This window comes from Scyliorhinus torazame, chromosome 6, assembly GCF_047496885.1.
Source record: "Scyliorhinus torazame isolate Kashiwa2021f chromosome 6, sScyTor2.1, whole genome shotgun sequence".
NCBI lineage: Eukaryota > Metazoa > Chordata > Chondrichthyes > Carcharhiniformes > Scyliorhinidae > Scyliorhinus > Scyliorhinus torazame.
In genome coordinates, this window is record NC_092712.1 from 26530420 (window position 1) to 26546057 (window position 15638).

General features: G+C 47.2%; 1 protein-coding gene across 2 annotated transcripts in view; it reads right to left on the bottom strand.

The window, feature by feature from the left end:
• The window catches only part of LOC140424726 (tripartite motif-containing protein 14-like), an 805674-nt gene extending 792929 nt beyond the window's left edge, over window positions 1-12745 (bottom strand). The window contains exons 1-2 of one of the 2 annotated variants that reach the window (XM_072508053.1): window positions 12213-12743; window positions 6958-7053 (exon numbers count right to left, since the gene is read on the bottom strand). In XM_072508053.1, coding sequence (XP_072364154.1) covers window positions 6958-7053; window positions 12213-12674 — 558 coding nt within the window. In that variant the 5' untranslated portion in view covers window positions 12675-12743. Of the gene's footprint in view, window positions 1-6957; window positions 7054-12212 lie in introns of both variants that reach the window. The other variant, XM_072508054.1, reaches the window with a different exon arrangement.
• Between the last annotated feature and the right edge of the window lie 2893 nt (window positions 12746-15638).

Here is a 15638-nt window from a genome sequence, read left to right on the forward strand (position 1 = left end):
CAGGTTGTCACTGTCAGTTTTACACTGTCAGTTTTTCACTGTCAGGTTGTCACTGTCAGGTTGGCACTGTCAGGTTGGCACTGTCAGTTTTACACTGTCAGGTTGTCACTGTCAGGTTGACACTGTCAGGTTGACACTGTCAGTTTTACACTGTCAGTTTTACACTGTCAGGTTGGCACTGTCAGTTTTACACTGTCAGTTTTACACTGTCAGTTTTACACTGTCAGGTTGGCACTGTCAGTTTTACACTGTCAGGTTGTCACTGTCAGGTTGTCACTGTCACGTTGTCACTGTCACGTTGTCACTGTCACGTTGTCACTGTCACGTTGTCACTGTCAGTTTTTCACTGTCAGGTTGTCACTGTCAGTTTTTCACTGTCAGGTTGTCACTGTCAGTTTTACACTGTCAGTTTTACACTGTCAGGTTGTCACTGTCACGTTGTCACTGTTAGTTTTACACTGTCAGGTTCACACTGTCAGGTTGTCACTGTCAGGTTGTCACTGTCAGGTTGTCACTGTCAGTTTTACACTGTCAGGTTGGCACTGTCAGGTTGTCACTGTCAGGTTGTCACTGTCAGGTTGGCACTGTCAGGTTGTCACTGTCAGGTTGGCACTGTCAGGTTGTCACTGTCAGGTTGTCACTGTCAGTTTTACACTGTCAGGTTGTCACTGTTAGTTTTACACTGTCAGGTTGTCACTGTCAGGTTGTCACTGTCAGTTTTACACTGTCAGTTTTACACTGTCAGGTTGTCACTGTCAGGTTGTCACTGTCAGTTTTACACTGTCAGTTTTACACTGTCAGGTTGTCACTGTCAGGTTGTCACTGTCAGGTTGTCACTGTCAGTTTTACACTGTCAGGTTGTCACTGTCAGTTTTACACTGTCAGGTTGTCACTGTCAGGTTGTCACTGTCAGGTTGTCACTGTCAGTTTTACACTGTCAGGTTGTCACTGTCAGTTTTACACTGTCAGGTTGTCACTGTCAGGTTGTCACTGTCAGGTTGACACTGTCAGGTTGTCACTGTCAGGTTGTCACTGTCAGGTTGGCATTGTCAGTTTTACACTGTCAGTTTTACACTGTCAGTTTTACACTGTCAGGTTGTCACTGTCAGTTTTACACTGTCAGTTTTACACTGTCAGTTTTACACTGTCAGGTTCTCACTGTCAGTTTTACACAGTCAGGTTGTCACTGTCAGTTTTACACTGTCAGTTTTACACTGTCAGTTTTACACTGTCAGGTTGTCAATGTCAGGTTGTTACTGTCAGGTTGTCACTGTCAGGTTGTCACTGTCAGTTTTACACTGTCAGGTTGTCACTGTCAGTTTTACACTGTCAGTTTTACACTGTCAGGTTGGCACTGTTAGTTTTACATTGTCAGGTTGTCACTGTCAGTTTTACACTGTCAGTTTTACACTGTCAGGTTGGCACTGTTAGTTTTACATTGTCAGGTTGTCACTGTCAGTTTTACACTGTCAGTTTTACACTGTCAGGTTGGCACTGTTAGTTTTACATTGTCAGGTTGTCACTGTCAGTTTTACACTGTCAGTTTTACACTGTCAGTTTTACACTGTCAGGTTGTCACTGTCAGTTTTACACTGTCAGGTTGTCACTGTCAGATTGTCACTGTCAGGTTGTCACTGTCAGTTTTACACTGTCAGGTTGTCACTGTCAGTTTTACACTGTCAGTTTTACACTGTCAGGTTGTCACTGTCAGTTTTACACTGTCAGGTTGTCACTGTCAGGTTGTCACTGTCAGGTTGTCACTGTCAGGTTGCCACTGTCAGTTTTACACTGTCAGGTTGACACTGTCAGGTTGTCACTGTCAGGTTGTCACTGTCAGTTTTACACTGTCAGGTTGGCACTGTCAGGTTATCGCTGTCAGTTTTACACTGTCAGGTTGTCACTGTCAGGTTGTCACTGTCAGGTTGTCACTGTCAGGTTGCCACTGTCAGTTTTACACTGTCAGGTTGACACTGTCAGGTTGTCACTGTCAGGTTGTCACTGTCAGTTTTACACTGTCAGGTTGGCACTGTCAGGTTATCGCTGTCAGTTTTACACTGTCAGGTTGTCACTGTCAGGTTGTCACTGTCAGGTTGTCACTGTCAGGTTGCCACTGTCAGTTTTACACTATCAGGTTGGCACTGTCAGGTTGACACTGTCAGGTTGTCACTGTCAGGTTGTCACTGTCAGTTTTACACTGTCAGATTTACACTGTCAGGTTGGCACTGTCAGTTTTACACTGTCAGGTTGTCACTGTCACATTGTCACTGTCAGGTTGTCACTGTCAGGTTGTCACTGTCAGTTTTACACTGTCAGTTTTACACTGTCAGGTTGTCACTGTCAGGTTGTCACTGTCAGTTTTACACTGTCAGGTTTACACTGTCAGGTTGTCACTGTCAGGTTGTCACTGTCAGTTTTACACTGTCAGTTTTACACTGTCAGGTTGTCACTGTCAGGTTGTCACTGTCAGTTTTACACTGTCAGGTTGGCACTGTCAGGTTGTCACTGTCAGTTTGTCACTGTCAGGTTATCGCTGTCAGTTTTACACTGTCAGGTTCTCACTGTCAGGTTGTCACTGTCAGTTTTACACTGTCAGGTTATCGCTGTCAGTTTTACACTGTCAGGTTATCCCTGTCAGGTTGTCACTGTCAGGTTGTCACTATCAGTTTTACACTGTCAGGTTGTCACTGTCAGGTTGTCACTGTCAGTTTTACACTGTCAGGTTGTCACTGTCAGTTTTACACTGTCAGTTTTACACTGTCAGGTTATCGCTGTCAGTTTTACACTGTCAGGTTATCCCTGTCAGGTTGTCACTGTCAGGTTGTCACTATCAGTTTTACACTGTCAGGTTGTCACTGTCAGGTTGTCACTGTCAGTTTTACACTGTCAGGTTGTCACTGTCAGTTTTACACTGTCAGGTTATCGCTGTCAGTTTTACACTGTCAGGTTGTCGCTGTCAGGTTGTCACTGTCAGGTTGTCACTATCAGTTTTACACTGTCAGGTTGTCACTGTCAGTTTTACACTGTCAGGTTGTCACTGTCAGGTTGTCACTGTCAGTTTTACACTGTCAGGTTGTCACTGTCAGGTTGTCACTGTCAGTTTTACACTGTCAGGTTGTCACTGTCAGTTTTACACTGTCAGGTTGTCACTGTCAGTTTTACACTGTCAGGTTGTCACTGTCAGGTTGTCACTGTCAGTTTTACACTGTCAGGTTGTCACTATCAGTTTTACACTGTCAGGTTGTCACTGTCAGGTTGTCACTGTCAGTTTTACACTGTCAGGTTGTCACTGTCAGTTTTACACTGTCAGGTTGACACTGTCAGTTTTAGACAACAGTTTTACACTGGCATGTTGTCACTGTCAGGTTGTCACTGTCATGTTGTCACTGTCAGGTTGTCACTGTCAGGTTATCGCTGTCAGGTTATCGCTGTCAGGTTGTCACTGTGAGTTTTACACAGTCCGGTTATCGCTGTCAGTTTTACACTGTCAGGTTGTCACTGTCAGGTTGTCACTGTCAGGTTGTCACTGTCAGTTTTACACAGTCAGGTTATCGCTGTCAGTTTTACACTGTCAGGTTGTCACTGTCAGGTTGTCACTGTCACGTTGTCACTGTCAGGTTGTCACTGTCAGGTTGTCAATGTCAGGTTGTCACTGTCAGGTTGTCACTGTCAGGTTGTCGCTGTCAGGTTGTCACTGTCAGGTTGTCACTGTCAGTTTTACACTGTCAGTTTTACACTGTCACGTTGTCACTGTCAGGTTGTCACTGTCAGGTTGTCAATGTCAGGTTGTCACTGTCAGTTTTACACTGTCAGGTTGTCACTGTCAGTTTTACACTGTCAGGTTGTCACTGTCAGGTTGTCACTGTCAGTTTTACACTGTCAGTTTTACACTGTCAGGTTGTCACTGTCAGGTTGTCACTGTCAGGTTGTCACTGTCAGTTTTACACTGTCAGGTTGTCACTGTCAGTTTTACACTGTCAGTTTTACACTGTCAGTTTTACACTGTCAGGTTGTCACTGTCAGTTTTACACTGTCAGGTTGTCACTGTCAGATTGTCACTGTCAGGTTGTCACTGTCAGTTTTACACTGTCAGGTTGTCACTGTCAGTTTTACACTGTCAGTTTTACACTGTCAGGTTGTCACTGTCAGTTTTACACTGTCAGGTTGTCACTGTCAGGTTGTCACTGTCAGGTTGTCACTGTCAGGTTGCCACTGTCAGTTTTACACTGTCAGGTTGTCACTGTCAGGTTGTCACTGTCAGTTTTACACTATCAGGTTGGCACTGTCAGGTTGACACTGTCAGGTTGTCACTGTCAGGTTGTCACTGTCAGTTTTACACTGTCAGTTTTACACTGTCAGGTTGTCACTGTCAGGTTGCCACTGTCAGTTTTACACTATCAGGTTGGCACTGTCAGGTTGACACTGTCAGGTTGTCACTGTCAGGTTGTCACTGTCAGTTTTACACTGTCAGGTTGGCACTGTCAGGTTATCGCTGTCAGTTTTACACTGTCAGGTTGTCACTGTCAGGTTGTCACTGTCAGGTTGTCACTGTCAGGTTGCCACTGTCAGTTTTACACTATCAGGTTGGCACTGTCAGGTTGACACTGTCAGGTTGTCACTGTCAGTTTTACACTGTCAGATTTACACTGTCAGGTTGGCACTGTCAGTTTTACACTGTCAGTTTTACACTGTCAGATTTACACTGTCAGGTTGTCACTGTCAGTTTGACACTGTCAGGTTGTCACTGTCAGGTTGTCACTGTCAGTTTGTCACTGTCAGGTTGTCACTGTCAGTTTTACACTGTCAGGTTCTCACTGTCAGGTTGTCACTGTCAGTTTTACACTGTCAGGTTATCGCTGTCAGTTTTACACTGTCAGGTTATCCCTGTCAGGTTGTCACTGTCAGGTTGTCACTGTCAGGTTGTCACTGTCAGGTTGTCACTGTCAGTTTTACACTGTCAGGTTGTCACTGTCAGGTTGTCACTGTCAGTTTTACACTGTCAGGTTGTCACTGTCAGTTTTACACTGTCAGGTTATCGCTGTCAGTTTTACACTGTCAGTTTGACACTGTCAGGTTGTCACTATCAGTTTTACACTGTCAGTTTGTCACTGTCAGGTTGTCACTGTCAGGTTGTCACTGTCAGTTTTACACTGTCAGGTTGTCACTGTCAGTTTTACACTGTCAGGTTGACACTGTCAGTTTTAGACAACAGTTTTACACTGGCATGTTGTCACTGTCAGGTTGTCACTGTCATGTTGTCACTGTCAGGTTGTCACTGTCAGGTTATCGCTGTCAGGTTATCGCTGTCAGGTTGTCACTGTGAGTTTTACACAGTCCGGTTATCGCTGTCAGTTTTACACTGTCAGGTTGTCACTGTCAGGTTGTCACTGTCAGGTTGTCACTGTCAGTTTTACACAGTCAGGTTATCGCTGTCAGTTTTACACTGTCACGTTGTCACTGTCAGGTTGTCACTGTCAGGTTGTCAATGTCAGGTTGTCACTGTCAGGTTGTCACTGTCAGGTTGTCGCTGTCAGGTTGTCACTGTCAGGTTGTCAATGTCAGGTTGTCACTGTCAGTTTTACACTGTCAGGTTGTCACTGTCAGTTTTACACTGTCAGGTTGTCACTGTCAGGTTGTCACTGTCAGTTTTACACTGTCAGTTTTACACTGTCAGGTTGTCACTGTCAGGTTGTCACTGTCAGGTTGTCACTGTCAGTTTTACACTGTCAGGTTGTCACTGTCAGTTTTACACTGTCAGGTTGTCGCTGTCAGGTTGTCACTGTCAGTTTTACACTGTCAGGTTGTCACTGTCAGGTTGTCACTGTCAGGTTGTCACTGTCAGTTTTACACTGTCAGGTTGTCACTGTCAGTTTTACACTGTCAGGTTGTCACTGTCAGGTTGTCACTGTCAGGTTGTCACTGTCAGTTTTACACTGTCAGGTTGTCACTGTCAGTTTTACACTGTCAGGTTGTCACTGTCAGGTTGTCACTGTCAGTTTTACACCGTCAGTTTTACACTGTCAGGTTGGCACTGTTAGTTTTACACTGTCACGTTGTCACTGTCAGGTTGTCACTGTCAGGTTGTCACTGTCACTTTTACACTGTCAGTTTTACACTGTCAGTTTTACACTGTCAGGTTGTCACTGTCAGGTTGTCACTGTCAGGTTGTCACTGTCAGTTTTACACTGTCAGTTTTACACTGTCAGGTTGGCACTGTCAGGTTGGCACTGTTAGTTTTACACTGTCAGGTTGGCACTGTCAGGTTGGCACTGTCAGTTTTACACTGTCAGTTTTACACTGTCAGTTTTACACTGTCAGGTTGGCACTGTCAGGTTGGCACTGTTAGTTTTACACTGTCACGTTGTCACTGTCAGGTTGTCACTGTCAGGTTGTCACTGTCAGGTTGTCACTGTCAGTTTCACACTGTCAGTTTTACACTGTCAGGTTGGCACTGTTAGTTTTACACTGTCAGGTTGTCACTGTCAGTTTTACACTGTCAGGTTGTCACTGTCAGTTTTACACTGTCAGTTTTACACTGTCAGGTTGGCACTGTCAGTTTTACACTGTCAGGTTGGCACTGTCAGGTTGTCACTGTCAGGTTGTCACTGTCAGTTTCACACTGTCAGTTTTACACTGTCAGGTTGGCACTGTCAGTTTTACACTGTCAGGTTGGCACTGTCAGGTTGTCACTGTCAGGTTGTCACTGTCAGTTTCACACTGTTAGTTTTACACTGTCAGGCTGTCACTGTCAGGTTGTCACTGTCAGGTTGTCACTGTCAGTTTTACACTGTCAGGTTGGCACTGTCAGGTTGGCACTGTTAGTTTTACACTGTCAGGTTGGCACTGTCAGGTTGGCACTGTCAGGTTTTGACAGTTTGCAAGTTGTCACTCCCTTGTTCCCGTGTCAAAACATTCAGCTCAAGTCCCATCATCAACCTTGTCCCGGACGCTGCACTCTACCTTTATCTCCGACTGGGACACGGTCACGTCCTGGTGTTTAAAATGGCAATCTTGCTGAATGATCCGCAGGCTCTCAATTTCTTTCGTCAATTTCGCCTGTGAAGATAGGTTAAATAATTCCCAGAAAAAAAATCATTTGGAGCATAGATTGAAAGGCATTCCAGGGAAAAACGGTAGATTCAGGGGCTAGTCTGAAATAAATGTAAAACACAGCAGATTTGTAGATCGGAAATAAAATCAGGAAGTGCTGGGAAAACTCAGCAGGTCTGGCAGCACCTGTGGAGAGAGAAAGAGAGTTAGCGTTTCGAGTCCAGTATATCTCTTCTTTGTAGCTATGCTGCTCACGGGGCAGGATGAATTGATTCTCAGCAAAGAAGCAAAGCGACAGATCATTTGGATTGTTTCTCACTTATCCAGGTACTTTGGGGAGGGGGATCTAGAGACCATCGGACCTTAAAGAGGGGGCACCTGAAAGGGACCCCCCACCCCACCTGAGATCTGCGACAGTTGATTTTTGAGCCTCCCCTCACTGTCAATCCTCATGTCAGCCTGAATTCGAGTGTCTGCCTCTATCTATCTGATCCCTAGAATGCCTACAGTGCGGACAGAGGCCATTCAGTCTATCAGGTCTGCACTGACCCTCCGAAAGTGCACTCTACCTATTCCCACTCCCACCGCCTTATCCTCTTAACCCTGTAACCTCACCTAACCCGGACATTTTAGGTCACTATGGGGCAATTTAGTATGGCCAATCCACCTAACCCCACATCTATGGTCACTAAGGGGCAATTTAGCATGGCCAATCCACTTAACCCCACATCTATGGGCACTAAGGGGCAGTTTAGCATGGCCAATCCACCCAACCCCACATCCAACGGCAATAAGGGGCAATTTAGCATGGCCAATCCACTTAACACCACATCTATGGGCACTAAGGGGCAGTTTAGCATGGCCAATCCACCTAACCCCACATCCAAGGGCAATAAGGGGCAATTTAGCATGGCCAATCCACTTAACACCACATCTATGGGCACTAAGGGGCAATTTAGCATGGCTAATCCACCTAACACCACATCTATGGGCACTAAGGTGTAATTTAGCATGGCTAATCCACCTAACCCCACATCTATGGGCACTAAGGGGCAATTTAGTCTGGCCAATCTACCTAACCCGCTCATCCTTGGGCACTAAGGGGCAATTTAGCATGGCCAATCCACCTAACCCGCACATCCTTGGGCACTAAGGTGTAATTTAGTATGGCCAATCCACCTAACGTGCTCATCCTTGGGTACTAAGGGGCAATTTAGCATGGCCAATCCACCTAACCTGCTCATCCTTGGCCACGAAGGGGCAATTTAGCATGGCCAATCCACCTAACCCGCACATCCTTGGGGCACTAAGGGGCAATTTAGCATGGCCAATCCACCTAACCCGCACATCCTTGGCCACTAAGGGGCAATTTAGCATGGCCAATCCACCTAACCTGCTCATCCTTGGGGCACTAAGGGGCAATTTAGCATGGCCAATCCACCTAACCCGCACATCCTTGGCCACTAAGGTGTAATTTAGCATGGCCAATCCATCTAATCTGCACAAATTTGGACACTGAGGGGCAATTTATCATGGCCATTCCACCTAACCTGCACATTCTTGGACTGTGGGAGGAAACCGGAGCACTCGGAGGAAACATACGCAGACAAGGGGGAGAATGTGCACAGACAGTTACCCAAGGTTGGAAACCTTCCTGGGTCCCTGGCGCTCTGAGGCAGCAGTGCTAACCACTGTGCCACCCTGATGGGTTTGAGGGATTTCCAGTGAGCTGCTGAGTCATACAGGAAGCTCCTAGGTTTGATTCTTTGGGCAAGGCCAGCTTTCAGTGGGTGCTTCAGTGTACCTTAGAGCCTGTGCAGTAGGAGGGGGCCATGGTATCCAGAATTTCCCTTGTTCTTCAACAGTGACTATTGTGTCCGGACGTGCAGGTGGACATAGAGTGAGGACAGGTGTCGGGGCCTTGTGGTGTTGTCTGTCCAGTGTCAAATACCCCAATGGCACCCATGGTTAAGGCTCACACTTTTACTTTGTACCTGTTATCTAGTTTCTGCAATCTTTCTTGGGTGGCACAGTGGTTAGCACTGCTGTCTCACAGCGCCAGGGACCCAGGTTCAATTCCAGCCTTGGGTGACTGGCTGTGTGGAGTCTGCACGTTCTCTCCGTGTCTGTGTGGGTTTCCTCTGGGTTCACTGGTTTCCTCCCACAGTCCAAAATTGTGCAGGATCATAGATTATCATAGATTATCATAGATTATCGTAGAATTTACAGTGCAGAAGGAGGCCATTCGGCCCATCGAGTCTGCGCCGGCTCTTGAAAAGAGCGCCCTACCCAAGGTCAACACCTCCACCCTATCCCCATAACCCAGTAACCCCACCCAACACTAAGGGCAATTTTGGACACGAAGGGCAATTTATCATGGCCAATCCACCTAACCTGCACATCTTTGGACTGTGGGAGGAAACCGGAGCACCCGGAGGAAACCCACGCACACATGGGGAGGATGTGCAGACTCCGCACAGACAGTGACCCAAGCCGGAATCGAACCTAGGACCCTGGAGCTGTGAAGCAATTGTGCTATCCACAATGCTACCGTGCTGCCCATAGATGCTGGATAGATGAAATTGCCATGCCAAATTGCCCCATAGTGTCCAAAGATATGTCGGTTAGGCTCAGGGATGTTGGGATAGCGCGTGGGAGTGGACTTGGGTAGAGTGCTCTGTCAGAGGGCTGGTGCAGACTCGATGGGTCAAATGGCCTCCTTCTGCACTGTAGGGATTCCATGATCTTACATAGATCTCTAAATCGCTCTGCTCTTCCACAATTCTAAGTATCTAACAATGGCAAATATACTCTGATCTATCTGTCAAAGTGGACTTACCCATATTTAACTCCATCTACCACAATTCTGGCCACTTATGGTGGATCGGCCACTTCTGGTGGATCGGCCAGACTAAATTGTCCCTTAGTGTCCAGGGTTGTGCAGGTTAGGTAGGGTTACGGGGATAGGGCGGGGGAGTGGGCTGAAGCAGGGTTCTCTTTTAGAGGGCCAGTGCAGACTCGACGGGCCGAATGGCCTCCTTCTGCACTGTAGGGGTTCTATGATTCCATTTAATCTATCAGTATTCCATCTCTACTCCGATCACATTACTGACTGTGCCATCGGATACTCCACAGAATGGCAGAATTGTAACAGCACAGAAGGAGACCATTCAGGCCATCGTTGCCGCACCGGCTCTCCAAACGAACAGCTCACCGAGTACCACTCCCCTGTCTTCTCCCCCTAACCCTACGCATTCTTCCTTCCCCGACAACAGTCGGACTCCCTCTTGAATGTCTCGGTTGAACCTGCCTCCAGGCACGCTCCCAGGCAGTGCATTTCAGACCCTGGCCACTCGCTGTGTGAAAGGATTTGCCCTCAGGTCACCTTTGCTCCTTGTGTCAATGGTTTTAAATCTGAGCCCTCCCATTCTCGATCGTCTCACAAGTGGGAGCAGTTTCTCCCGTCCACGGCCCTTCATGATTTTGAATACCTCTGACAAATCTCCTCTCAGGCTATAAGACCATGCGACATAGGAGCAGAATTAGGCCACTCGGCCCATCGAGTCTGCTCCGCCATTCAATCATGGCTGATATTTTTCGCATCCCCATTCTCCTGCCTTCTCCACATAAATACTAATCCCCCCATTAATCAAGAACACCAGAAAACAGTCCAAAAGTACAAGGCTCCCTATTCCTGTATTCCTTTAGCCAAGCTATTTAGAAATATAGTGAAAAGCTTTGGCCTTAGCACAGATCCTTCGGAACTCCATATAATCACACACCCATAATCCCGACCCTCCGTGTTCCATCTCATAGAATCATAGAATTTACAGTGCAGAAGGAGGCCATTCGGCCCATCGAGTCTGCACCTGCCCTTGGAAAGAGCACTCTACTTAAGCCCACGCATCCACCCTAACCCCACCTAACCTTCTTGGACACTCGGGCCAATTTATCCTGGCCAATCCACCTAACCTGCACGTCTTTGGACTGTGGGAGGAAACCGGAGCACCCGGAGGAAACCCACACAGACACGGGGGGAACGTGCAGACTCCGCACAGACAGCGACCCAAGCCAGGAATCGAACCTGGGACCCTGGAGCTATGAAGCAACTTTGCTAACCACTATGCTACCGTGCTGCCCGGAAGGAGCGGCGCTCCGAAAGCTAGTGATTCGAAACAAACCTGTTGGACCTTAACCTGGTGTTGTAAGACTTCTTACTGTGCCCACCCCAGTCCAACACCAGCATCTCCACATCACCCTTCTTAAAGGATCAAGTGAGATTGGTGATCTTTAACCCAAGGAGAGAGTTCCCAAATCAAGAAAGTTTGGAACAAACATATGAATTAGGAAGAAAGGTAAGCTATTGGATTGGATTTGTTTATTGTCACGTGTACCGAGGTACAGTGAAAAGTATTTTTCTGCGAGCAGCTCAACAGATCGTTAAGTACATGAGAAGAAAAGGGAATAAAAGAAAATACATAATAGGGCAACACAACATATACAATGTAACTACATAAGCACTGGCATCGGATGAAGCATACAGGGTGTAGTGTTAATGAGGTCCCCTCATAGTGTTATTCAGCCCCTTGAGCCTAGGGCAGCACTAACACATCAATAGGTTCCTCACCTGCGTTATTCAATAACTTGTTAGTGTACCCATCAGGTCCAGGAGCCTTGGCAATTATCAATCGTTTTATTCATTTATTCTAATTAGGTCGCCCCTTGCTTTCATTCTATTTTCAGCACTTTATCTATTTCTATTGTGAATAATTGCAGGATAATTATTTCGCCAAGTCTTCCATTTCCCTATTTTCAATTTCAGTTTCACGATGTTAGTTTCGAAAGAGGGTTGTCCTCAATCTCCCTGCCCAGGTCGTGTCTCGTATTCCCTGTTTGCTACTCTTACCATTTCCTTTGTTCTTCCTCATTGGTCTGTGGGATCACCACTATTATAGCCATTTGGAGAAGTACTTTCCTTTAGTTATATACACATCGAAAGGACCAAATAGACTCTTGCTGCGCTGTAAACATTCTATGATTTCACACTATCTCTTATCTCCTCTTCCGAACCAAAGTTGTTGAACCTTTGCTCATTTTGGCCTTAGCTTATACCCCCAAAACTCTCCTCAAATTTTAATTGGACCATCCTCATCCCGCTCACTCACCTTAATTTGAATTTCCGCGTTCCTGAAGCTCATCAGTGAGTGAGATTTGTGGTTGCCTGTTATTGTACAGGGGCCGCACACGCATTCTCCGTCATCGTCACAGTAAAACTCCAGGGCCTCGTTGTGTTCCTGGCACCGTTTCTTGACGAGGTCAGTCGAGGGCTCCCCCAGAGGGTCGCACACACTGGCTTCCTGTGGGTCTTCTCCGGATGAGGGAAGCCCGGCAGTGGGAACCGGGAGGGCGGCAGCCTCGTCCGGCTTGTCCAGGTGGGGGAGGGCCGGACTGGGCTTCAGGCTGAGATTGAAGGGGGATGCATCGCTGCACAGTGGGCAGCACGCGGTCGCCTCGCCTGCCACCTTGGCCTGGGTGTCTTCGCTGCAGTTTGAGCACAAGTCATGGCCGCAGGGCAACTTCTCGTTGTCAGCGAATGAGCAGCTGCAGATGCAACAAGATGGTTCCATGGCAGAAGGCTGTCGCCGCCTTTCTCTCCACAATGTGGGAAAGAGATTTTGACACAGCAGAGAGGAGCAGCAGCTGACAAACTGACTGAGAGGCACTGAAGATTAGTTGTTACTGTTTCAAGGTTCTCGCTGGCTGGAGATTAACCCTTTGTGTACCACAGCGGAAGATCAAGCATTGCTTCCATCCCTGTGTTTAATTAATCCCTGGGATTTGTACATGCTCAAAGTGGGTGAGGGGCAGCTGGAGCTGGGGGTATAGGAACACAAATCTTTAGAGGTGGCAGGGAAGGCTATCAAACAAAGCACACGGGATGTTTGGCTTCACAAAGAGAGTACAAAAGCAAGGAAATTATGCTTTTGTAAATCATTAGGCCTCAGCGGGAGTATTATGTCCAATTCTGAGCACCACACGTCAGGAAGGATATCCAGACCTCAGATTGGGTGCTGAGGAGATTTGCAAGGGGCTGAGTGAATTTGGTTGCGTGGGGCGACCGGAGAAACTGAGAGAAGGTTAAGGATTGCTCACCTTTGTCAAAGGGCCAGGCTGGGCATGATGGCTGAAGTTCTTCGTCCTGTGTTGTACAATTTGTTCTTGGTGGTGGGAAGGTGGGAGGTGCTCCTGGACTCAGAGTCCCTGGATTGATCAGAAAGGCCTGATCCTCCATACCCCAACCAGCCACTCTGACTAAGCTGGGTGCAGTTCCTCAGTGAGGTTACTGGCACGTCTCCGAGATGTAGAAAGGTCACCGAAGGCTGCAATGTCGCCGACCCGGACGCACAAGCCGGGCTTTGGGCTTGGCCACTTCCAAGAAGCAGCGCGGTGGCACAGCGGTTGGCACTGCTGCCTCACGGCGCCAGCGTCCAATTCCGGCCTTGGGTGCCTGTCTGTGTGGAGTCTCCCCGTTCCCCCCGCCTCTGCGTGTGTTTCCTCCGGGTGCTCCGGTTTCCTCCCACAGCCCAAAGATGTGCAGGTTAGGTGGGGTGACAGCGATAGGGCAGGGGGGAGTGGGCCTACATGGGGGTGCTCTTTTGGAGGGTTGATGTAGACCCGATGGGCCAAATGACCTCTGTGATGATATACATAAAGCAAGTTTGTACATAATATTATGCACAACCTCCGGCCACTAGGTGGCAGTGTAAACCCACCACGTGACCCTGTGGCTGGATGTTGGGAGTAGGCCGTGCTGTAGGATAGGCATATTTTGCGGTAGTTTTAGTTTTACAATAGTTAATTAATGTTAGCAGTTTATTATTTTGTTTATCGTAGTTATCTTAGTTGTTAGACCATAAGACCATAAGACATAGGAGTGGACGTAAGGCCATTCGGCCCATCGAGTCCACTCCACCATTCAATCACGGCTGATTTCAACTCCATTTACCCGCTCTCTCTCCATAGCCCTTAATTCCTCGAGAAATCAAGAATTTATCAACTTCTGTCTTAAAGACACTCAACGTCCCGGCCTCCACCGCCCTCTGTGGCAATGAATTCCACAGACCCACCACTCTCTGGCTGAAGAAATTTCTCCTCATCTCTGTTCTAAAGTGACTCCCTTTTATTCTAAGGCTGTGCCCCCGGGTCCTAGTCTCCCCTGCTAATGGAAACAACTTCCCTACGTCCACCCTATCTAAGCCATTCATTATCTTGTAAGTTTCTATTAGATATCCCCTCAACCTCCTAAACTCCAATGAATATAATCCCAGGATCCTCAGACGTTCATCGTATGTTAGGCCTACCATTCCTGGGATCATCCGTGTGAATCTCCGCTGGACCCGCTCCAGTGCCAGTATGTCCTTCCTGAGGTGTGGGGCCCAAAATTGCTCACAGTATTCTAAATGGGGCCTAACTAATGCTTTATAAAGCTTCAGAAGTACATCCCTGCTTTTATATTCCAAGCCTCTTGAGATGAATGACAACATTGCATTTGCTTTCGTAATTACGGACTCAACCTGCAAGTTTACCTTTAGAGAATCCTGGACTAGGACTCCCAAGTCCCTTTGCACTTCAGCATTATGAATTTTGTCACCGTTTAGAAAATAGTCCATGCCTCTATTCTTTTTTCCAAAGTGCAAGACCTCGCACTTGCCCACGTTGAATTTCATCAGCCATTTCTTGGACCACTCTCCTAAACTGTCTAAATCTTTCTGCAGCCTCCCCACCTCCTCCATACTACCTGCCCCTCCACCTATCTTTGTATCATCGGCAAACTTAGCCAGAATGCCCCCAGTCCCGTCATCTAGATCGTTAATATATAAAGAGAACAGCTGTGGCCCCAACACTGAACCCTGCGGGACACCACTCGTCACCGGTTGCCATTCCGAAAAAGAACCTTTTATCCCAACTCTCTGCCTTCTGCCTGACAGCCAATCGTCAATCCATGTTAGTGCCTTGCCTCGAATACCATGGGCCCTTATTTTACTCAGCAGTCTCCCGTGAGGCACCTTATCAAAGGCCTTTTGGAAGTCAAGATAGATAACATCCATTGGCTCTCCTTGGTCTAACCTATTTGTTATCTCTTCAAAGAACTCTAACAGGTTTGTCAGGCACGACCTCCCCTTACTAAATCCATGCTGACTTGTCCTAATCCGACCCTGTACTTCCAAGAATTTAGAAATCTCATCCTTAACAATGGATTCTAGAATCTTGCCAACAACCGAGGTTAGGCTAATTGGCCTATAATTTTCCATCTTTTTCCTTGTTTCCTTCTTGAACAGGGGGTTTACAACAGCGATTTTCCAATCCTCTGGGACTTTCCCTGACTCCAGTGACTTTTGAAAGATCATAACTAACGCCTCCACTATTTCTTCAGCTATCTCCTTTAGAACTCTAGGATGTAGCCCATCTGGGCCCGGAGATTTATCAATCTTTAGACCTCTTAGTTTCTCTAGCACTTTCTCCTTTGTGATGGCTACCATATTCAACTCTGCCCCCTGACTCTCCGGAATTGTTGGGATATTACTCATGTC